Source organism: Cnephaeus nilssonii (assembly GCF_951640355.1).
Source record: "Cnephaeus nilssonii genome assembly, chromosome: 22".
Taxonomy (NCBI): domain Eukaryota; kingdom Metazoa; phylum Chordata; class Mammalia; order Chiroptera; family Vespertilionidae; genus Cnephaeus; species Cnephaeus nilssonii.
In genome coordinates, this window is record NC_137093.1 from 6,525,364 (window position 1) to 6,549,702 (window position 24,339).

General features: G+C 49.6%; 1 protein-coding gene across 1 annotated transcript in view; it reads left to right on the plus strand.

Moving 5' to 3' along the window:
* KSR2 (kinase suppressor of ras 2) overlaps nucleotides 1–24,339 on the plus strand; it is a gene marked incomplete at its 3' end in the record, with an annotated part of 274,191 nt that overhangs the window by 231,889 nt on the left and 17,963 nt on the right. Inside the window, exons 13-14 of the mRNA XM_079762501.1 lie at nucleotides 2,483–2,531; nucleotides 2,996–3,363. Of these exons, the coding sequence (XP_079618627.1) occupies nucleotides 2,483–2,531; nucleotides 2,996–3,363 (417 nt within the window). The remainder of the gene's footprint in view (nucleotides 1–2,482; nucleotides 2,532–2,995; nucleotides 3,364–24,339) is intronic.

Consider the following 24,339-nt stretch of genomic DNA (forward strand, 5'->3'; position numbering starts at 1 on the left):
CATTGTCCCCCCTTTAAAAAGTACAATTTAGGTGTATACCAGGGGCCAGCAAATTACAGCCTATGGTGGACCAATCCAGTGTGCCGCATGTTTTTATAAATAAAGTTTTATTGGAACATGTCCACACCCATTTGTTTGCAACATACTGTCTGGTGGCTTTCAGATTCTAACTGCCGAGTGGAGCCATTGCAACAGAGACCATATAGCCCGCAAAGTCTAAAATATTTACCATCTGGCCCTTTACAGAACAAGTTCACTGACCTCAGGCTTATACTATTACACAAATAAGATAAGCTACTTTTGGAAAATTTGGACTATTCTGTAAAAATATTAGATATGTGCTCTTTCTAGTCACAGTTGATCTCTGTGTGATCCATGATATACACAGTCTCTATCCTACTTTTTCATCCGAGAATGCTATAATGTCGCATTTTTCATATTATTCCAGACGCTTCGCACACATTGTTTTTAACGGCTGTAGAATGTTCTATCAATGTGGGGTAATTTCCTTACCCATTTCCTGATTACAGGATCTTACATCTTCCCACATCTCACTGTTGTACACAATTCCGCAAGGAACGTCTTTGTGTGGGCATCTTTAGCCCCCGGGCGGTCAGTGGTTGGGCAGCTGAAGTGAAATCGTCTTCCTTAACTTCTCTGATTATGACCAAAGTCTGGGGCATGTTAGGCACCTAGTTTCGATTTGCTGGTTTCTCAACTCACATTTTTGCCTACTTGGTTTTTCTTCCGTCTCTGCTAACTGCTCCATTTTTTCTGACCCGTGTTACGGGTTTTGTTAAAGACCCAAGCGGTACATCTCTGAAATGAAAGGAGCAGCAGTTTGCGGGGGACATTGTGCTGACGTGGAGCTCCGATCATTTCTCTGCCATGCACAAACCGATTCCACAACTTGTGCAAGACGGGCTCCAGGTTATGAACCGACAGCCAGGGAGTGCCATCGAGAAAAGTTAATCCTGCCTGCAGTCTGCTTCAGTGTGCCTGGGGGATGGGCGCTACCTCCTCACAGAGGGGAAATGATTTAATAGCCCGGCTGCTGTAGCCTCGCCTGGATGCAACAGAGAAAGGCCGAGTCCTAGGGTATGAGGAGGGATCCCAGCTTCACTGTCCCACCTGAGCCTCCCCCAGGGCGTCGGGCTCCCAGCATATCAGCTATCCTGTGCGGTGTCATTCCGCCTCCCGTCGGAATAACTATAAGTATTTGGTTAATATGATGGCAAATGCCACTGTGACCCCCTCCTTTCTCCTGCTAGTTCTTACGTCTTTCAGACGTCCTCTCACTGGGAGCCCCTCCAGTGAGCAGATGGACTCTGTCGGCAGGGTCAGCAGCTTCCTGGGGTCTGAGGATCAGGATAGGGGAGGCCCCCAGATGAGGAGGTGGGTAGGAGAATCTGCTGAGCTGGGGAAATAGGAAGGGGGCATGGTATCCATTGATTCTTTCCTCCCACCTGTTGTAGCTCACCCTTTAAACACGTACACATCCTCTACTCTAAATCACCCCCCAGAAGCCCTTTAACACACACTGTGCCTATATCCCATCCCCTCCCATCCCATGTACTCCAACATCCCCTCTTAGCCTCAGTACATACCCAGTGATACCACACTCACATGCCCGGGACAACTGCACAGAGCACATCCCATAATACCCACACTATACCTTCAATATATATACTTAGTGCGTGCGCACACGCACACACACACACACACACACACACACACACACACCTGCGTCTTCCAGTCCAACACAGTGTTGCTTCCTCCTCTTCATTCTCATTCCACACATCTCGATTCAGTATGACCTGCAAGGTCCAGCTAAACACGATGGACTCCCAAATCCATCCAGGAATCCTCTCCCCTGGGAATTTCCATGTCACTCCATTTATTCAATTCCTACCTGACTTTGGGCCCTTGTTTAGCCTTTCTGCACAATATCTGCGTACTCGCTGTAGTTCCTTCAGTGGTAATATAATGTTTCTTAAAGTCAGGAGCCAGTTTCAAGTCTGTTTCCTTCTAAGGGCTTAGCACTGTTCCTGGCACAGAATTGTGAATGAATGAACAAACGAACGAACACATGAACACTCGGATCCTTTCAGAAGATACCAAATCCCAGTGAACCTTGGAGACCTGATTAATTCTCTTAGGGAACACCTAGGGCTCCATGGACTCTTCCACCCACGGCATTTAGGGCAGTGTATAAGGAAGCTGTTAGGTTAGTGGAAACCAAGACAGTCATGAAAAATGAGCCCTGAGCAGCCCAGAAAAATGTATTGAAAACAATGTCCTCGTGCGCTGCTTTTTACGGCGAGGTTATGGACTATTTCCGACAGCAGCCCTGAAGTGAAATTCGAGATGAAGGCTTGGTGGTGAGGGCTTCTCACTTTGAGGGCTTCTCATACCAGGATAAGCTCAATATAGGGGCCCACCTTTGCACCTGAGGGTCACATTTATTTTTCTTTCTTTAAAGCTTGGAAGGAAATCCATTACTTCAAATTGAAGTGGAGCCGACATCAGAGGTGAGAACGGGATGGCGAAGCCAGCTTTTCCAGAGCTTCCTGGAACTCGGCAAAGTCGAGTGATGTCCTTGCTGATGCAGAGGGCTTGGGGCAGGTCGGGGTTCGGGGTCCTGAGTGATGGCTGTTCTAACTCTGGGAAAACTACTAAGGGGTGACCCCTCCCGGCACCAGCCTAATGGGCCATTATATGGTGTGCATCATGGAAAAGCTACTTGTGCAGAAGTTGGCACGCCATTTGCATTCTTGGTTGAAAAAACAGCTCAGGGCCGGATAAATCCCCAGGAGGGTTATGCTCCACTGAATACCTGGGAGGGTGCGGGGCGTGTCTCAGAGACACTGGGCTTCTCAGGGTGTGAAGAGTGCAGAGAGCCATGTCCAGGCCTGCATCTGCGCATAGCGGACCCAGCAGGGCACCATGTCCCCGGCAGTGCGGGGACAGCTAAGTCTCTCCCCCTCGGCCACAGAACGAAGAGGGCCACGACGAGGCCGAGGAGTCGGAGGACGACTTCGAGGAGATGAACCTGTCCCTCCTCTCGGCCCGGAGCTTCCCGCGCAAGGCCAGCCAGACCAGCATCTTCCTGCAGGAGTGGGACATCCCCTTCGAGCAGCTGGAGATCGGCGAGCTCATCGGGAAGGGCCGCTTTGGGCAGGTGTACCATGGCCGCTGGCACGGTGAGGTGGCCATCCGGCTGATTGACATCGAGAGGGACAACGAGGAGCAGCTGAAGGCCTTCAAGCGGGAGGTGATGGCTTACAGGCAGACGCGGCACGAGAACGTGGTGCTGTTCATGGGCGCCTGCATGAGCCCGCCCCACCTGGCCATCATCACCAGGTCAGTCCCACTCGGGCTCCCCGCCCGTGGGCTTAGTCCCAAAGCTCTGCCTCTGGCAGAGTTAAGAAATGGGGATTCGGGTTTACTCTGCCATTCACAAGGTGTGTGGTTTAAGGTTTGCCCTTCCAGAAAACCCTCTGAATGCTAAAATTCCTCAGCAGAGCACTGCGCAGGGTGTCAGGAAGTCGGTTCTAGATCCCCCGTGCTTCAAGTGTTTGTGAAACCACATCTCTGAGACTCACTTTTTCCATATGGAAATTAACTGGATCAGACTAAATCGGGCCTGCAAACGTTTTCCAATAGTAAATATTTTCAGCTTTGCAGTCATACAGTTGCTATAGGAACTTCTCAGCCACTGTAGTGTGAAGGCAGCCACAGACATGACACAAATGGATGTACGTGGCTGTGTACCAATAAAACTTTATTTGCAGGACCAGGCAATGGGCTGAGTTGGCCCACGGACCTAGTTTGCTAACCCTCGGAGTAAGATTCTGATGGCTGTTACTCTGGCTTTCCTCAAGCATCAGAGCATGTGTGCGGGCCTTTACCGTTGGGGTTTGAAATGTCCAGGAACCGCGGTCTGTCGTTACACAGAGGGGTCATTAGTAGAGAACTGACATTAGGAAAATGTCAGGTGGTAGGGATTTTCTTGCATTTGCTCTTTCTAACCTTGCCCAGTGACATGAACATTGAAAAAAAATAGCTTCAGTTTTAGCTGAACGGCGTGGAACAGTCCTTCGGCGTGTGTTTAAACTGGCTGTTCTGGGGTAGCCTGTGATGCCAACGGTGAGTTAGGAGCCCCCGTCTCCCAGAACTCGACTCAAGCAGTAATATCCCGAGTACATAAGCCTCACATCTCGGCAGGTCCGTGGCGGGAGCTGTGGGCTCAGGGAAGAGCTGGTGTGTCTTTGATTTGTTCCCTTGTGATTAAAGCCTCCTTGAGTCCATTTGTAAGACCTGGGTGATTGGTAGAAGGAGTGTGATTGTCTGTCACGATTGTTGATGCAGATGGTGGGTTGACTGGAACCCATGTGTCAAACGGTAAGTGTTTGCAAAGGATTGGGGATTTGGGTCTAGTCCTTCAACTCTCCTTAAATGGGGTGAAAATGGTGGTTGTCCACTCTGCACAGGACAGCGTGGCTCTCAAATAATCAGCCCAGGTAATATTCAGGAGCTGAGGGGTTCTGATTAGGTGAGTGTATCAGTAAGCTTTTGCTGAGTGACAAACTACCCCCATACTTCATAGTTTCTCTCTATTCTGTGGACAGTTCTGCACTGAGCCAGGCTCAGTAGCTGGGCTCTTGGATGTGTCTGTGGTCAGCTGACAGATCAGATGGGGGCTGGTCGGTATTGGATGCCCTTTGGGGTGCCTCGGTTCTCCTCCACGTGGCCTCTCATCCCCCAACAGGGCAGCTCAGGCTCATTCCCATCACGATCCCAGGGCTCCAAGAACGGCAAGAGGTCAAGCCCCAATGGACAAGTGCCTTTCACATCTCTGTTTGTGTCACATTGGCTAATGTCCACTGGCCAAAGCAAGACACGTTTTCAACCTCCGCTTAAGCCTTAAGGCATGGAGAAACAGACCCTGCCTCTGGAGGGGAGGATTTGTAGTGTCACATTGCAAGGGCATGGATGCAGAGAACGGGACATTCTGTGGCCATTTTTACAACCTGCCAACACAAGGCCCTTAGCTCCCTTTCTTACCCAGCACTTGTCTTCATGAGCAGGCAGGCAGTAGCCTCTCCTTGGGGCGCACAGGTCTGATTGGAAGGTGGTCTGTTCCCAGCACTGGCCTTCTGCCCATTACTCCCCCCAGTCTGCTCTCAAACTTTCTTTCACCTTCTGGCTTTCTAATCCCTTTTTTTACATCCCCAAATTAGAAATTTGAAATCCACTGTCTTTTCTCTTTTGCCTGGCCTTTCTAAGGACCTCCTGCCTCCACCCTCCAACTTTTTCAGGGTTATCAGTGGAACCCAGGTACCCAAACCTCTCTCACCCCTTTTCCAAGGGTTGGCTAATTGGAAATAGACGGCTCGGTTAGCAGCCATCCTTGAAAAATAAGTGGTCCTTATGAAAATGTGTCTCTCCATCCTACAAGCCAGCTGTGTTTGCGGCCCCTCTTCTGAGCCCCCTCCCGAGCATCATAACTGCCTGCAAATTTCACAAATAGCACAGCCTCTTCCTGGCACCATGATAAAGGCGCTGCAGCTTTGGGACAAATAATTGGTCTCTGAAGTGTTTTGGTATTTTGTGTGAAGAAGCCAGATGAGCCTCCAAAGAAGTGGCATTTATCCCACATTACTGGGTGATTATATATTTATCTTGGGGGGGCCTCTGTGCACCCCTCTTTCCCATTTAGCACCGTCCACTTGTTGGCCATCCAGGTTTCTTAACATTCAGTTCAAAAGCAAATATTTGAGTAATTTGATTAATCGCTTGAATTCGCACAGTTGGCTGGCAGAGGTCGGTGGTTGGATGATAGCCAACGAACTGGAACCATTTTTGGACTCTGGATTTATTTTACAGGGAACACAGGACCAGATAATTACCTGGCAGATCCTGGATAAATTCACAATGGCGTGTTCTAGCCAATTACTTAGTAATTATCATCGACGTTAACAAGTATTTCTAAGATTAGCTTCCTTGTAATGCAATATGTAGGGCTCTTGGGAATGAGTAATCACCAACTAGTTACCCAACTGCTATATCCCCAAATGCAATTAGCAGGATTGCTAAATCGTTCCACGATTGGGTCATTATAAGATAGCAAAGCTATCGACAGTCTGCGCAATAACTCATTTGGAAACCTCCAAATGGAATCTGAAAGCCAGTAAAGACAGAGTTGAATGAAAGCATCTCTCATCCTTCCACCTTGCGGCGGAGTTTCCCAGGCCTCAGTTTCCCCATCTCTAAAATGAGCAGGTAGAAGTGGATGTTTGCGGTGGGGTCCTTCCAGCTCTAACAGAATTCTCTGGATCCCTGAGACTGGGCTGTGTTTGAGAAGCAGCCTGGGACTGCTGCCCACAGTATGGTCCACCCGATCTCCTGTGTCAGAGCCGGCAAAGGGGGATGGTCGTTAACATGTGGATTCCTGGGTGCCACCCAGTTTCCTAGGGCTGTCGTAACCAATTAGCACAAACCTGGCAGCTTGAAATGACACGTTTATTCTCTGATGGTTCTGGGGGAGGACCAGCAAGAAGACTGTGGTAGCAGAACATGAGGGCAGAGGGTAGAAGGTGAGGGTAAAGAAACTGGCAGGAGCCAGTTTTGTGGGGGAGGGGCTCTCAAGTCTGGTTGCAGGTTGGGGACTTTGAAATAATATGCCTACAGCAGTCTCTCAACCTCAACCTCGGCACTGTGACATTTGGGGCCAGATCATTCATTTTCAGGGACCTGTCCTGGGCATTGTAGGATGTTTAGCAGCATCCTGCCCTCTCTTCCCACTAGATACCAGTAGTACCAAGTCCCTAGTTGGGATAACAGAAAGTGTCTTCAGATATTGCCAAATGTCCCCTGGTGCAAAGTCAGCCCACTCTTAAGAACATTGCCATGGAGTCTCATTTCATTATCTGCATGGGGCTCAGGCCTCAGCACAGAGCCTCCTCCATGTGACTATCCTCTGAGACCTTCTGTTGTAGGACCTGGGAGCCTGGGGAGGGGGCTGGGTTTGATGCTGAGGGCAGCAGGCAGCCATTGGAGGGTTGTTGCAGGGGCAGGACCTGGTGCTTTTGAGGGCAAACGTCCTAAAGAAAGGGGGCAGGCCCAAGGGGCATTTAAAAAAATTCCTACCCATGTTGCTATTACCCAAGTAACCCCAGAAAGTCCCTTGTGCCTCTTCCAGCCAATTCATACGCCCCCATTCCTCTGTTCTGAATTATACCACACCAGTTATTATTGCCTGTTCTTGAACTTTATGTAAATGGAATCATGCTGCGGATTTCTTTTGTGTCTGGCTTTTTGTTACTCATCATGCTGTTGAGATTCACCCAGCGTTGCGTGCATCAGCAGTCAGTTCTGTGGCCACATAGCAGTCCGCGGTGTGAATCGCTGCAGTTTGTTTGTCCACCCTCCCGTGAATGGGCCTTCGAAGGGTCTCTCACTGGTTGACCTTCAGTCTGACTTCAGCTTCTCTAACAGCCTGAAATACAGCTTCGGTTCTCCTTCTACTTTTTAGCCTCTTCCCATCATTTTCTACTTCAGGTGTTTACCCTTTCTTTTTATTTTTTTGTTAATCCTCATCTGAGGATATTTTTTCCATTGATTTTTAGAAAGAGGGAAAGGGAGGGAAGGTGGGGGCAGAGAGAAACATTGATGTGAAGAGACATATCGATTGGTTGCTTCCCCCACGTGCCCCAACCGGGGCCGGGGATGGAACCTGCAACCAAGATACATGCCCTTGACTAGGAATCAAACCTGAGGCCTTTCAGTCTGCGGGCCAATGCTCCGACCATCGAGCACACCTGCCAGGGAAAACTTCTACCCTTTCTGACACGTGGACCCTTCTGGTCATCAAATTCCCTTTCTTAAGGTTAAACATCTTTTAACCTTTCCTGTGGGGACACACTTCTGTTTTTATCCAAAACAGTTCCAATTACACGTTTCCAGGAATCCGCATATTCTTACTCCCATGCGTCTATCCCCAGAAAACAGATGATAAAAGTCAGCGAGATTCTTTTTTTAAATTTTTTAGGGTGTGGGGAGGGAGAAGCTGCCCCCTTCTTCCCAGAAAGGTTTATCACCACGTCCTGATGCCTTCCTCAGCTTCCGCTCTGGCCCTCATTCAGGAAAGGGAAGACACGGAGAGCTTCGGGCTCAGTAGAGACTATGGTTCCCTCATACGGTCCCTTTACTTGAAGCTGAACAGGCACAGCTGATCCTCATTGCTGAAACCATTTCCCTGGTTGAGGGGCATTTATTTAATTCACCCTCATCTGCATTTATCAATGCAGAGCTCCTCCAGATGAACCCAAAAAACAACAGATTCTACCAGCCTTCAGCAAGTGCTTTGCTTTAGGCCAGGCACAGGGATGGTCTCCCATTTTATCACTGTGCCCACTTTACAGGTGGGAAAACCTGAGGTCAGAGAAGTAAAAGAGCAAATAACTGGCAGAACCTGGATTTGAGCAAATGTACATCTGAGTATTCATTGAGTATGTGCCTTCTCTGTCATGGCTACCTGGCCCAGGTCAAGGGGAACAGGCTCCTCCCATGAGCAATAGCTTATCACCGGATTTTTCTGCCTTTGGTCATATCTGAATGACCTGGGCGCTTGGTAACAAAAGAAAGCCCAGGCCCCCTCTCCTGCGTACAAGCCAAGGATTTCCCCATGTTCTCGAAGAAATTTTAAAATGTTTCATTTGTCGAATGTCATGAGTCCCTTTGCCGGTGCCTGAGTGTGAATGCAATTTCCCTGTTATGCGGGCTTGACTGTTTGCCCCCATGAGTGCGACACCCAGCCCCCACCTGTCTCCCAGGGACACGGTAGTAATGAAATCCCATAGGGCCTCATTTGCACAGCATTTTAAATCTGGTAAATATCAGAGCTCTTTAATAGATTATGTATTTCCAACTCCACATCAGTTCCTATTTTTCAGGCTTTCAAATATAATAGCGCTGAGCTGCTCTATTTACAGACAGACAAATGGAGGGCCCCGCCTTCGGCTAAGACAGTAACTGGTTGCCCCATTGAGATCTCGACTCGCTTTTTCTGTAACTCTGTATTTCTGGGCTTTGTGATTATTTCTCCTTCAGGCCAGTTTGATTGTCCTAAATATAACGTACAAGAGTTGGGGGGTCCGAGCACATGAAAATTGCGTCCCTCGTCATCTAGTAGAATCGGCTTCCTTTTATGTTCAAAGAGCTGAGTTGCTTTCTCTTTATAAAGCGCAGCTGAAAGGTTTTTTGTCTGTGGCTGCCTTTAATTGTGCCGGAATGTAAAGCGTCCGGGACTTTTGTGAAGGAAGTGCTATAAATGGGCTGCATCGTTATCATTATTATTATTAGCATCATCTCATGTACACATTGCCTATGCCTGTTGGTAAATGGTCACATGACTAGCAGAGGACTTGCATGGGTGAAGAAGACTTTGCCACTGGCCACCACTTTCCGCCATTCTCAAAGACTTCGAATTAGCATGTGGGACATCTGTTACCACTTAAAAAAAATAACTGAACAACACAAGTTGTTTGTTACTGAAAATGCAGATCAGCAAAAAGAAGAAAGTGGAATTCACCCGTAATGTTTCCAGCCAGAGAGAATCACATTCATATTTTGGTGTGTATCCTTCCCGGAAGTTGTCTTAATATACAGCAGGTCCTCAAATCACATTGTTTCATTAAAACATTGATGATGTGCCCTAGGAACTCAACTCTTGTCTATATCAGTTAACCTATAGGAAAAGTGGTTTTGTCGTTACCTTACAGTTGCAGAACCTGTGGACAGCATTAAGTGGGGGCATATTTTATGTGCAAACTCACAGTTTGTATGTGTCAGGTTGATGGTAGCTGCTGTAATAAATAAGCCTAAAAACATTAAGTGGCCGAACCCAGTAGAAGTCCATTTCTGGCTCATGTAATAGTCCAGGATGGTGTTCCTGGATTGTATGTGGCTTTTCTTCATGCGTGGAGAGATCCAAGACCACTGCCATATGTTGGAATCCTCTGAGGGTTCAAGTTCTTTGCTTCTAGGGGGAAGAGCATGGGAAGACATGTGGGAGGTTTCTATGAGACATGCTTAAAAGTGGTGGACATCATTCCATGTGTTCCGGGCTGGCATGGTACCTTGACCACAAGGGGGGCTGAGAAATGGCTCCCTGCATTCCTGGGAGGAAAACGATGCAGGTTTTGGCGAAGAGCCCGCAGCTCTGTGACATACGAATGTGGATGGATAGATCTTCTGTACGTTGAGGATGGGCTCAGCCAGCAACCCCATTTTGTGACTCGCTATTTCACTAAACACAGTATGTATGAACACTCCCTTTGTAAAAATTTGAGTCTTTTGCACATTTCTTCACTCCTGTTTGCTTCAGTTTCCTCATCTGTAAATGGGGTAACATTTCTCTCTCTTGCAATATATTGATAAGAATTGAAGAGCTTATATAGAAAGGCTATAGCTTAATACCTCCTGTAACTGGAGGCACTCGATACTTGTATCTCCTAGCTGCTAGAGTAATAGTGATAATATTCTAGCAATAACGATCATGATAGCAGCAATTCAAAGCAGCATATTTCCTTTCAGGTGCCTTTGGCACTACAAATAGAATTTATTAGAATATCAGATGATAGAGGGGATGGCTGTGGTTTGACTACTCTGAATTATGTCCCAGTGCCTGGCTTGTATCTTGGCCAAATTACTTAACCTCTTTAAACTTCAAGTCACCCAAGAGGAGGTGTTGAGTAAGGAGCTGGATATGCTGGTCTCCAGATCAGATGAAAGGTTGGGGCTGGAAATAACCCTCGCATGAGTCATTGGCATAGAAGTGGTGATTGAAGCTGTGGGCTTCAGTGGAAGCTGAGGTTTATCCAGGGAAGACTGAGGGGTCACCCGAGGACCAAGGACAGAGCCTAGAGCACCAGCGTTGAGGGGCCTGGTGGGGAAGGGTCACCCCGCACAGGGGCCTGAGAAGAAGCAGGCAGGGCGGTAGAGGCAACCAGAAGAGATGGACTTAGGAAGCAAATCCCCAGCGGCTCCTGCTGCCCCAGCCCCTCCCATCCCATCACTGTGTTTTATTTTCATTGGGGCACCCCTCACCAGAGGCGACAGTTCTTCTGTTCCTCGATTTGTTTGTTTGCTTCTTGTCTCTCTTCCCTACATCCTCCCCCACTCAGAACATAAGCCTCAGGAAAGCCAGACCTCAGCTATGGACTCACCTCTATATCCCAGCCCCTCAAATATTAGGCTGAATACATGAATACTTGTTGAATACATAAATACCCGTTTCCAAAAATACGTCCACACGCATTATCCCAGCCCATGCCTCCAGGCAAGCGTAGCAGCCCACAGTGAATGGCGCTGGTTACTAGACTCCCTGAGAAATGAGTGGCACCTAGTGAAACGTAGTACAAGCCAGTTGGAGGGTGGCTGGCTGGGATGTGGGAGAGTGAACGGTGATGAAAACAAAAACGGTGTTCGTTACGGGATGTAAATGATGCAATGACAGCAATAAGGAGGCTGTGTGGTTTGGGGGTATTTGCCCCAATGCTCATTGTGTGTGTGGCCTCGGTGTGATGGCCTTCACCCCCATGGAGCTCACAGAGAGACCAGTCACTGGATGATTCGCAAACAGAGTCATAATAGGGGGCGGTGGGGACCAGATCCCTCTCCTTATTCAAATTGGCCAGATGGACATGACAGTGTTGGCATCCCTAATAAAAGGAACAACATCTGCAAAGGGCTAGAGGTGGGGGGTCAGGACTTGGGGCTGTGGGGGCAGTCGAGAGCTGGTGCAGAGGATCCGCACTGGAACAGCGAGAGCCGAGAAGCTGGACCCCATGAGTGTGTGCTAAGGGATCCAAACTTTTCTCCCGGAGGCAGCGGGGGAGCCGCCAGTGATTTCACCAGCGGAGGGACCCAGTCTGGTCTGCACGTTAGAAAGCCCACGTTGGGGCGATCCCTTTTCTCAGGAGAGCTTGCAGCGAGCAGGGTGGTGCTGCACGTCCCTCCGCCAGGAACGGCCTGGACAGTTGGAGTTGGTCCTAACGGGTCATCACTGGGAGCCCTGCAGGTCTGAACACCCCGTTTCTAAGAGACATTTAGAAATGTCCCCCCGAGGGGAGCGGCAGTGAGCTGGCCGTGCATTGGGAAGGAAGACATTTCCAACAGCCTTCTCTGTTTAGCCAGTGGCTCTGTCCTGTTAGCAGGCAAGTGGGGCCACACCAGGCCCCTAACATGTTCCAGCACCGGGGGCCGGCTTCCTCGGCATCGCTGGCAGGTGGGCACACGGAGACTCACGGTGACTTCGCGGAGAGAGGCCCCCTTGTCACTAAAGCCGGTTCCCTGCGAGCTGAGGAGCCTGTGGGGAGATACTGGGGCTTCTCATGTTAAGTTGTAGCAACCCTCTGAAGTGGGTACAAGTCAATTCCCGTGTCTGGACAAGGAAACAGAAAGACAAAGCACATGCCAAAGGTCCTGGAGCTCGGGAGGGGCAGGGTTGGAACCCAAGACCCATCCAGACCAAAGTCCAAATCAAACCATCCTCTTCTTCTCTTTCCCGTTTCAGCAGTGCCTAAGTCATCGCCTTTGTTATGCCTTAGAACCCTCCACTGCTGGTTCCCCCCGCCCTCGGGAGGGCACAGGCTGGCCTACCTCCCAGTCAGTCTCATTGTCCGAACCCCAAATGTGCCTGGCTGGTGACTTGTTGAGTTGGCAGCAGGTGCCAGTTGAACCCCAGGCGTTTGACCCTTTCCCTCGCTGTCCTCGGACTCCATGGTCTGCCAGTGGGAAGGAAGGGGGAGAGCGTGGGATCAGCACGTTTTCGCTGCTCTGGGAACTTGCTAGCCTTGGGGTTTGGGGTGACGCATTCCCAGCCTAATTCCAGCTGCCTGGGCACTGCTCAACTTCTGCGGGTCCCAGCCTGATGGTGTTTAAGATAATGAAGCCCATACATCAAATAATAAATAGATATTGACTCTTTGTCATGGGGTCTATCAGGATTGATTGGCCACTGGGAATTCTGCTTTCTTCAATCAATGGGGAGCAGGGGCGATTAATAAATCTTGATAATGACTGGCAACAAGAAAATCAATAGGTGCCTTGCTGTACGCATTGGGAGCATATATCTTTGATTGTGAAATAAGAGTTTGTTTTGGAAGCAGAGGGGAGCAAGAGAGGCAGGAAAGACGGACAGAGACTATCACGATCCGTCCATCCGCGCACGGCACCTGGCACCCTGTAGGTGCTCATGGGTTTTTGATGAGCTGCAGAAATCCAAGGAGAGGTTTGCTTTAAAAAGAGCCTGTATTTAGTGTTTACCTTTTCTGTGCTCTGCATGTCTGAGTGCCCAGAAATCCCCTCTGCCCATGGGTTGCGTTGTTTGGCCTTCCGGGGAGAAGGAAAGAGAGGAGGGGAGGATTGGATAGGATGGTGGGTGGGGGAGGGGAGGGCAGGGGAGGCCTGGCTGCTAAGGTGCTGGCCATCTTCACTGAGAAAGAGATTGGAAACTGCATCAGATTCAGGAAGCAAAACTGAGAGTTTGGTTGGCATTTGAGTGTGAGGGTGCCACTGAGTCGTTCAAGGGGCTGTGTTAAGTAGGCATTTAGATACATCCTAGTTCAGAGACGAGGTCTAGAACCGGGAGCCATCTGTGTTGTGAGCTCCTAGGAGCCATGGGCATGCAGGTGCCTGGGCAGTGCTTCTCCAGCCTGCCCATGCCTCAGACCCCGGAGGGCTCGCGCACACAGAGTGCCGAGTCCCACCCCCAGAGTCTCCGATTCCCTGGCTCTTGGCTGGGGCCATGAGAAACTGCATTCTCCACACATTCCCCAGTGATGCTGCTGCAGGTGTGGGAACTCCACGCTGAGAACCAGTGGCCCTGGAGCAAAAAATCAAAGTGAGAAGAGGACAGAGTGCTGCTGCAAGGAAGGCTGATGAGAAGGGGCCTGAGAGACGGTTGTCATGGGAGCCCGGGGCAGGCAGTGTTGCAGCAAAGGGGCTTCAGAATTCAGAAGCTGGTGTAGAAAGGACAGACGAGATGCAAGTGGAAAAGGGACCCTCGGAGCTCCTGCACCCTCACAGCTGGTCGGCCTGTGGTTTGCACCTATTGGCAGGCTTCCCTACTTACCTGCCCAGTGACGTTGGGTCTGAACGCCCCTGTGATCCCAGGGGCTACCATGAGCATTTCCAGGTTAGGGCTAAGGTTCAGGTGGGAATGGAACTATTCACTCTTCCAACCGGAAGGACGATGCTAGTGACAGTCATGGGAGGGGTCTGAGGCACAGCTGGAAGATCCATTCCCAGGAACAGCTCCCAGCAGGAAGTGCTGAAACTCATCAGAATGGCGGCGTGGAGTCGCTGAGGCTGGCAATGAATCTACTCCCGGGAGATGTTCTCGCTAGGCACTGCGCAGTATTGTTTTCAAAGCCAGTGATTGATGTGCAGCCGTCACTGTCCTTTAAAAATAAGGAAGGGAAGTTGGTTGCCTGGTTAATCATTTTTAATATGAAAGAGGGCTTTGTTATGAAATGACACTCTGAATATTTGTTAAGGGGAACATATTTGTTGAGCATTTACTACGTGCTGAGTTCTGTGCTAAGGACTTTATAGATTTTGCTTCATTGAATTGCTTTCCCCATTTTGTAGAAGAGCCTGGGACTTAGGGAGATGAGGTGGCTCATCAAAGACATGCAGCTGGTGTGAGCTGTATCGTCATCTTAAAGTTGGGACTGCAACTTCGGGGACCTGCAATGAGTCCCCCCTTCTTGAGGCTCAGGCCCTGCAGTGGTCTCTGGGCAGTGACTGTCCTCATCCCGTGAGTGACCGAGGAGCAGCGGGCCCCCCTCCCCGGCCCTCTTGTCATCTGCTCTTTGGCAGAAACAAGCCTGGTGGTTGATACACTGCGCTTGCTTTTCATCAGAAGATTCCTCTCCGAGTCCTCTTCAAAAGAGGATTCAGAGGATTCGCTTTCCTCTAGGAGCTCAAAAGACCCGAAGGAGTGCCAAGTGGGGAGTAGATCAAAGATCTTCAAAGGCAAAGAAGGCTCACAACCCTCTGCAGAATTTTCCAGCTGAGGCCAGTCCCTCGAGGCGGTTGTTAGCACAGTCCTTCGGGACTTGAGGCGCAGATCAAGGATTCCCAGCGGGCTTGCTTGGAGGAGTTTGTAGACCATCAGGGACTGTCTGAGCATCTCAGTCACCTGCATTCGATCCCTCTCCAAGCAAGAAGGGCTGCCTTTGACAGTTTCTCAAGACTTGAGATGCCACGTTTCAGCCCAGTGTGTCATTATTCTCTCCTGCTAATAAACCGCTGCTTCTCGGCTGGCCGAGCAGCCCTTCCTCCCACGGGAACTCTGCTCTCTCTGGCCTCTCCTTCCTGCCTGCTTTCAATCTTGATGCTGGCACATCCCTGGGGCTTATTTTATCACCAGCTACAGAGTTAGAGATGAAAAACGGGCTCTGTTTACACGACTTCCAGAGGGATAGGCCTCCACCCGGTGCTGAATACAGCAGGGAAAAGCAGGGAGGGAGGAAGGAGCCAAGAGTTCAGTTTCTTCTACTGCTGTGTGGTCTTAGACAAGCCTTCGGTCTGTCCAGCTCTCACTTTTCTTGTTTGTGAAATGATTAAAACATACTTGATCTTTAGCTGGCTCATTTACCTCCTTGCCTGGGGTTGGGTGACCTAAGCTAAACCTTTAGGAGTAGGTGACCACTCATTCAGCCACCCAGCCATACATTCATCCATCCCTCCAACTTCTCATCATTTCATTCACCCATCTCCCTTCACAAACCCATATACCCACCCATCTCTCCACCCACCCATCTTTCCACCCATTCTTCTCCACCTACCAATCCTCCACACATCCTTCTATCCATTCATCTGTCCACTCTCCCATCCACCCATCCACCCATCTGCTCTTCCCATCATCCATCTATTCAACATCTCCTACTCAACACTCCTCCATGAATTCATTAGTTCATCCTCCAGTCCTTCAGTCCATCCCTTCACGTACCCATCCCCCCACTCATGAGTAACCAGCCATTTAGCTGTTCCGGGAATGGTAGCTGAGAGCCTGCTCTCTCTCAGGTACTGCCAGTTGCTGGGAACGAGTACTTTGGGCTTCTCTTCTGGGACGTAGTGGAGGCAGACAGCGGTCATAATTAAAGCCAACTCCTGGAAGCAAGGCAGGACCAGAGGGTAGAGTGGTCAACACTGTCTGGTATCACTGGGTGAGAGCCCACAGCTAATACGTCTACGGAAGCATCCTCAGGTGGGAACTTCAGCAGGCTGCACACCTGTGGAAAGGAACTGTGGGTCACATGCCCAGAAATGAGAAGAGAGCAGACCACCCAAATGAAAACCCAGGCAACAAGGCTAAAAGAATCCGAGTCACCTTGGCCTTCACGTCTCCTTGCCTTGGTTCTGATTTTTATGGCCCTCTGTGCTGATGAGCATGGTAACAAAAGGAGGAGAGGGTGCTCAGAGGGTGATCTTGGGCAGGGGGGGTTGCCAATCTGGTTGGCTCTGAGGTAGCTTAGCACACTTTCCAGAGGTTGGCAGTGGGGAGGGGGCCGCAGACCAAAAGGCCGGGCTGTTCACTGCATAGTTTACACCCCATTAAGTCCCAACTCATAATAATTTATCAGCAGCAGGCTGGGGTGTACGCATTCATTATTTATAGGGAAAGTGTTTGCTAAGCAAATCATAGTTCAGGCAAGATCACGAGGCTACGTTTAGCCCACTCAAGAAAACCAACCAGTGTCAGAGCCTCACTCAGCATTTTCACCCCAGGCAGATGGGGCGGCAGGTGACAGACGGACACCCACCAGCCTTCATGGTTCCTGCCCTGCAACTCAGAAACCTTCCCTTTATCTTAAAATGGCTTCTCTCTAAGAAGCAGGCCGCCCCTCCTGCCCCATCCCCTCCCTCCGAATTGGACAATTGGCTCTATGTTGCCATTTCATTATCGCAATAAAAACCAACCCTAATAAGAGCATCTTTTGAGGTCAAGTGTCAAAACCAGGTCCCTTGAACTCCCTCCCTCATGTGAGATGAATGGCCCTGGCTTTATGTAAATGTCCTGATGATCTCTGGTCCTTTTGTTTGAAGAAGGCCCCTGGGACGTGGAGTTGGGAGACCTGGTTTCCATCCTGGTGCTGGATGGCCTCAGGCATGTCTCTGGGCTCTGTGGGCCTCAGCTTCCTCATCTATAGAATGGGCACACTGATCCTTATACCACAGAATTGTTTCAAGTAGTAGATTAAACCAGAAAGATGAAAGTGTTTTGTAAACAAACAAAAATATCAAAACAGATGTGAGGGAGCAGATAGTTTTTTAGATGAATTTCAATAAAAATGAATTTTTCCATCTTTATTGAGTTAAAATGAGTGGTTGCAGCTTTTCCAGTTTTGTACCTTGGTTTACCATTCAGATTACCTGGAGAGATTTTTAATCATGAGTGATACCTGGATTCCACCTTTCACCCCAGAAAGACCCGGATTCAATTGATCTGGGGTAGGGCTGAATGTCACTTTGTTTAAGCTCTCCAGGTAATTCTGTCAGGAACCAGGATTAGGAACTGCTGTATAGTTCCCAAAATGATCCACGTCAAACTTCTCTTTCCCTTCTCAGAATCAAAGAGATGGTGAGCCCTGGCCAGGTAGCTCAGTTGGTTAGAGCATCGTCCCTATACACCAAAGTTGCAGGTTTGATTCCCTCAAGGCACACATAAGAATCAACCAATGAATGCATAAATAAGTGGAACAATAAATCACTGTTTCCTCCTCTCCTCCCCTCCCCTCCCCTCTCCTCTTCTCTTCTTCTTCTTCTTCTTCTTCTTCTTCTTCTTCTTCTTCTTCTTCTTCTTCTTCTTCTTCTTCTTCTTCTTCTTCTTCTTCTCTCTCTCTCTCTCTCTCTCTCTCTCTCTCTCTCTCTCTCTCTCGGCTCTAAAATCTATAATAATAAAAGCATAATATGCTAACTAGACCGAACAGCTGAATGACCTTCTGAAAAAGCCGCGGCGGCAGGGGCCGAGGCAGAGGCGGTTAGGGGCGATCAGGCAGGCAGACAGAAGCAGTTAGGGGCAATCAGGCAGGCAGGCGAGTGGTTAGGGGCGATCAGGCAGGAAGGCGAGCTGTTAGGAGCCAGCAGTCCCAGATTGCGAGAGGGATGTCTGACTGGGTGAGACAAAAGCAGGTGTACAGTTGTTTGTATGGAAAATGATACAATAATTATTAATACAAGAATAAACTCTGTGTTTCATGTACTCACAACTGTAAATCTATGTTTGCCCCCACTTACTAGGTACCAGTGCCCCTGCAAAAACCTTTATTTGAATGATTTTAGTCATCTTTATGGGGGTGGTGTGGGTGGGGTGGTGATTCACTGGAGAAGTCACAAAGTTCTTTCCCCTGCTGTGTGGCGAGCAGGCTGGAGGGAGCGAAGCCGAGAAATTGAAGACCACTAAGAGGCATTGGGGTTCACCAGAAACAAGAGCCCCCAACTTCCTGACAGCAGTGGGTGGTCTTCCTTGAGCCCCCAATGACCCAGTGACATTGGGACGATGTCCAACGGAGCCCCTGGCTGATGCTTTCCCTTTGCCTTTCTGCATCTCTGATGGAAACTCTTCCCACTGCAGCCCTTCCCCCAGGCAGTAGCTCTGGGCGCTCCTCCGTGCCCCTCCTCACACGTGTGGCCTGATGGGATGTGGGTGCATAGACACCTGCCACCTTCACTGGACCACAAGCTCCAGGAGGTTCCAGGCTGCATGACCCCCGGAGCCTAGCACACGGCCTAGGACCCAGGAGACAGTCACCCACCTGTCGTATGAATCCATTCCTTCGGTGGTTACTTAAAGGGAGAAAGGAAATGCACGTGCTATTCCTGTTGTCATCCTCAGAGTGAGTAGCTGCATTTTCTTTAGCACTCCATGAGCCACTTTGGGTGGATTAGTTGATTTTCAGGTGAAAAGCTGAGGCTCAGAAAGATAAAGCAGCCTGTGGTGGTGGAGGCAGGATTCACATCTCAGCATTTCTTGGACTCCTCATGAGGGTAGAATGAGCCCCCTTATTTTGCAGATAAGGAAAGTGAGGCACAGAGTCGTTAAATAATGAGCCTGTGTGGGTTGTTAAAACATTTTTTTTTATTGATTTCTGAGAGGAAGAAAGATGGGATCATCAATAATGAGAGAGAATAATTGGCTGCCTCCTGCATGCCCCACATTGGGGTTTGAGCCCTCAACCTGGGCAAGTGCCCTGACGGGGAATCAAACAGTGACCTCCTGGTTCAGAGGTTGATGCTCAACCACTGAGCCTCGCCGGTCAGGCCTGAGCCTGTGTTTTACTGTGAAGCCTCTGATCACTCACCTGGGTCTCGATAGACCGGCTTCTACCCTTGCAGGGAAAAACCCAAGGTCTTTTTCTCCACTTTTCTCCTAGAAAGGCCTCTGGACCCGGCTCCCTTTTCCCATCTCCTGTGTGGTTTCTGAAGCCGTACTGGGAGGCGACAGTCAGGCTTGCAGACAACACAGGGCTGTTTGGGCACCAAGAAGGTGGTGATTCTGAATCTCTGAAGTGAACAGACCCTCCTGCCCATGGACGGAAGAGGGATAGAAATCGCAACCTGAAATTGACAACTCAAAAAAAAAAGTACATCAGTGTTCGCCCAGCGGGAAAAGAGGTGAACCTGGCTGGGAGAGAAATGTCATTTTCAGGCTGCCAGCAAGTGCGCTAACATAGAATATGGAGAGCCAATGAAATCCATCATCTGCGTCTTCCAGGCTGCCTACTTGGAATTATTTATGAAATTGCCTCTGAGAACCTTGACATTTCGCTTCTAATTTTAACAGGATGATGTTTCGTTGGCCCGATACCGTGGCGTGTGTATCAACTTGGAAGGTTTGTTCTGGGTCCTAGATGCTCAAGACCTGTGTCCATAATCGAAAATTTCAAAAATGATTTTGTTAATAATTCATTCTCTCTCCCACTCAGCCAACACAGACAGGAGCTCAGCGACCATTGCACCACATGGAAAGGGTCGTCTGAAGGGAGGTGTGCGAAGGGTGTGACAGGAACTCGGAGAGAAGTGAGATGGGCTATTCCCTGAAGAAGAAGAAGACATTTTGGGAGAAATGGGGAGTGGAGAAAGTGTTCCTGATGGAGGGGGCAGAGGGGAGGAGGTAGGAGAAAGGAGACGCCACATTTGGAAAAGCACCAGTGGTTCAGTTGGCTTGGAACAAATGGTGCCAGCTGGGAGTGTAGGGGGCACCAAAGGGTGAAGCCTTTGACCATCAGAGATGAGCACTCGTAATAATAGGGGTGGATAGTTACTGAGTCCCCTGTGTGCCAGGCACTGTAATGAGCATGCTACCAAAGTTCACAGCCACCCTGAGAGGTGAATATAATCAGTTGTCCCCATTTTGCAGACCTGGCTCTGTCTTTTGCTTATAACAAAATACCCTAGCTGGTGGCTTATAAACAGCAGCCATTTATTTCTCAGAGTTCCGGAGGCTGGGAAGTCCAAGATCAAGGTGTGGACAGATTCAGTGTCTGGTGAGAACCTGCTTCGCCGTCCATAGACGGCTGTCTTGTCAGTGTCACTTCACATGATGGAACAGGCAAGGGAGCTCCCTGGTGTCCCTTTCATAAGGGCACTAATCCCATCACAACCTAATTCCACTCCACCCTCATGACCTAATTCCACTCCACCCTCATGACCTAATTGCCCCAAAGGCCCCACCTCAAAGCCATCATATTGGGATTAGGTTTCAACAATGAATTTTGGGGGACACAAACATTCCATCGCCTATAGGCTCCAAGGAGTTTGGTTACTTGTCCAGGGTTCCCTGAGTATGAGCAACTCAGGTTGAGCAAGCCGCTGGGGTGCTCGATGAAAACCACACACACACACCTACACACACACACACACACACACACACACACGCAGAGGCCTGGGGTCCTGTCTTGGCCAGAGGGGCAGGATCGCCATGTGCTGGCTCCAGGGTTTGGGTTAAACCCTGAAGCTCCCTTTCCTCATGTACAATGAGGCTGCCTGTACGCACCCACAGTGGGGCTGAAATGATGTGCCAGCTTCCACCCTGGTGGAGAGGACAGTGTCGGGACTGGCATGAGGTCAGGCCTCTGGCTCTGAGCTCTGTAGAGGAATGTTCTGGCTGGTCCTAACTTCTCTCCTGTACATCCCAGCCCCAGGCCTGGGCACCCGCTCCCACCAAGGTTCCAGCCTAAGATCTCTGCATCTTTGCCCTCAAAGCTTTAAAGGTAGAAGCTAGAGCGCCTGTGGGATTTAAGGAGGCCTGGGAGGTCAAGATTTATCAGAAAAACATGAAGGGATTCTCTTGGTGCCCTGGAGTTAAGAGCTTAAGGGGAAAAGAACCCCAAATGAACTCGTGACGATTTTCGTTCATCTCTGAGAAATCGGCACAGACTTGCATGTTGTTCCTGCACCTTCTAAATTGGGTTTGGGAATGACGGGACTTTCAATTGAAACAGATTACCAAAGTAAGGCTTGGCCACCACGGAAATATTCGTAATAGGATTACATCGAGTTTTCATCTTTCCCATGAAGATGCAACATTGTCACATGACAACCTTTCCAGGCACAGAATCTGTGTTTTTAACCTCTCTGGGCATTTATTTTCTGTTTTTAAATGATTGTGAGGTGAGGTCAATCCCTGGGGTGACCTGCTTTCTATCTGCAAGGAGCAGGAGAAAGCTATTAACAAAAACACAAAATTGAATCTCACCAAGCACGGGTTCCCGTCCGCCTCTGGTTCTTTAAAACCACTGTGCTGCCCAGTTACGTACAAATGGAGGTGCCGTGGGCCTTCGGGAAGGACCATGCTGGCTTCAGTACCGAGGAAAACACAGCTGCCGTCTCAGAGATTTCCGTTTCCCTGGCGATGCCCCCCGTGAAAGTTTGACCCTAGCCTATCTGATTTTTGTTTAGTTTGTATTTTGAGGACCACTAATTAGCCATAACAGCCAATATTTATCGAGTACTTTCTATGTTGTAGGCACTGACCTTTTTACATGTTCTATTAGTCAGGATGGGATAGGCCGTGGTCGGCAAACTGCGGCTCGCGAGCCACATGCGGCTCTTTGGCCCCTCAAGTGTGGCTCTTGCACAAAATACCACGGCCTCGGCGAGTCTATTTTGAAGAATTGGTGTTAGAAGAAGTTTAAGTTTAAAAAATTTGGCTCTCCAAAGAAATTTCAATTGTTGTGCTGTTGATATTTGGCTCTGTTGACTAATGAGTTTGCCAACCACTGGGATAGGCTTATGCCACAGTGACAGACAATACTAAGATCCTTGTGGCTCAGTCACAGCTGGTTTCTTACATAAAGTTTGTCATAGGCGGGGCAGTGCTCCAGGGCAGCTGTCTTCCATGCAGTTACTCAGGGATCCAGGATATCCCAACCTCATGGCCCTGTCTTGTCATCCTGTGACCTCCATGGGCACAGAGGCACAAAACAAGTGAGACTGAAGATCCGGCAAAGGGCTTCTCAGCCCCCAACCAGGAAGTGACAGGGGTCACTTTTCATTGGCCAGCACAGGAGACGGGGAAGTGAAGTACCCCATGGGCCTGGGAGGGGGCGCTGTGGAGCAGAATTTGTTGTTTTCATGCAAGAGTTTCTAATTTAATCCCCACACCTGTGAGGTAGGCTCTGCTTTGTCCACCTGCTTTTGTTTTGAACAACTTGCCCAAAGGCCAGAGGACCAGGGCTGGCTCTGGAACCCAGTTCTGTGCAGCTCAGATCCCGAGCTCTTACCCGCCGGGTGCTGTGCCCCCCGGAGCTCCGTCTCCTCAGCACTCTCTTTTCCTGTTTCTTCTTCTGAAAGGAACCGTTCCTCCCAGCACGTTCCTCTGTCGCTAGACTTTCTCCGTTCCTCGTGGGGTGACGCCATGCCAGTTCCCGTTCCTCTCCCTCCCAGTGTCTCTCCCCTCGCCCCCCAGTACTTCTCCCCTCCTGCCCTTCCCCTCCTCACCTGCCATCTCCATTCATTCTCTTGGGCCCCTGGTCACCTGGGCGGAAGGACACGGCCATTTGGGGTTACAAGCATCACTGATCTGTCTGCCCCTCCCCCTCTTACCAGCCACACGGTTACTTTAGAATCTCCATAGTAAACTGTCTTCCTCAATGGGATTGAACCTTTCCAGGGAAAGGGTTGCTGTCAGGGCTGTCGGGCAGCACCAGTCACTTGGCCTCTGCCCAGAACATGCTAAACCCGTGCAAAAGACGAGCAGAAACTGCTGCGACCCTCAGAGTCGCAGCCAGAGAAGCTCCGAGCAAGTCTGAGCTGCCTGGAGCATGGATTCGGCTCAGACTGTACTTTCTCATCTCAGTCTGTCGCCAGTTCAATATTTTCCAAACTGTCTGTAGCATAAACACGTGTGTCTGGTTTCATTTCAGTCTGATTGAGAGGTGCTTTATTCCTTGCTTTTTTCTCATTTTACAAAAGTAACACATGTTTATGGGAGAAAAATTAGAAAAGAGAGATAAACAGCAAGAAAAAATAAAACTTGAAAAGCTCCTAATCCCACTACCTGGAAATAGTTCGGCTAACACCCCTCAGAGTCAATCCTCTCTGTGGATTTTTAATGCATATAAATTAGGTGATATGTATATACTTTTTAAAGACAGAATATTCAGTCTTCTATTGAGCTTTTTTCTTTTTTTCTTTTTAAATGTGGTTCTGGTCAGAGAGCAAGAAGAATTGATAGGTTTCGATACCCAGCCCTGGAGGGCAGGGCCAGGGGTCTGTTTGGCTTTTTGATGCCACGTGGCACCTCAAGCAGGGAAGCATCTGGAAGCTTCATCGCCACCATGACCCGGTTTGTCTCGTGGCCAGTTCTGTGCATTAAGCCAGTAGGCAAGACGGGCCTTGTCATAAACACTGCCCTTCCAGCTGCAGTGGACAACGGGAAGAAGGAAGGTGGCCGGAGTCATTCATTCCTGCACTCCTCCATTCACTCATTGCTGGAACATTTCCCGAGCGCCCCCAGGTGTGGCCAGCTGTGTGCTGCCCTCTGGCCTTGCAGACTCTCTCAGATGACCTAGCCTCTTCAGCCTGCCCTGTTTCTCGCTGGGGGACCCCTGGGCATTCCTGCACAGAAGCAGCAAACGGACAATAAGGCCCGCATGGACCATGGGCTGGCCCAGAATTTGGAGGGTGGAAGGAAAAGCCTAGAATTGGAGGGAGGGGTCCTCAGCGAAGCTCCATGGACAAACAAGGGTTTGTGGAGGTCCGGCCATCAGTTTCTCCTGGGCTAAATCATCTTTTCCCAAGGGATCTTATGAAATCCTGGAA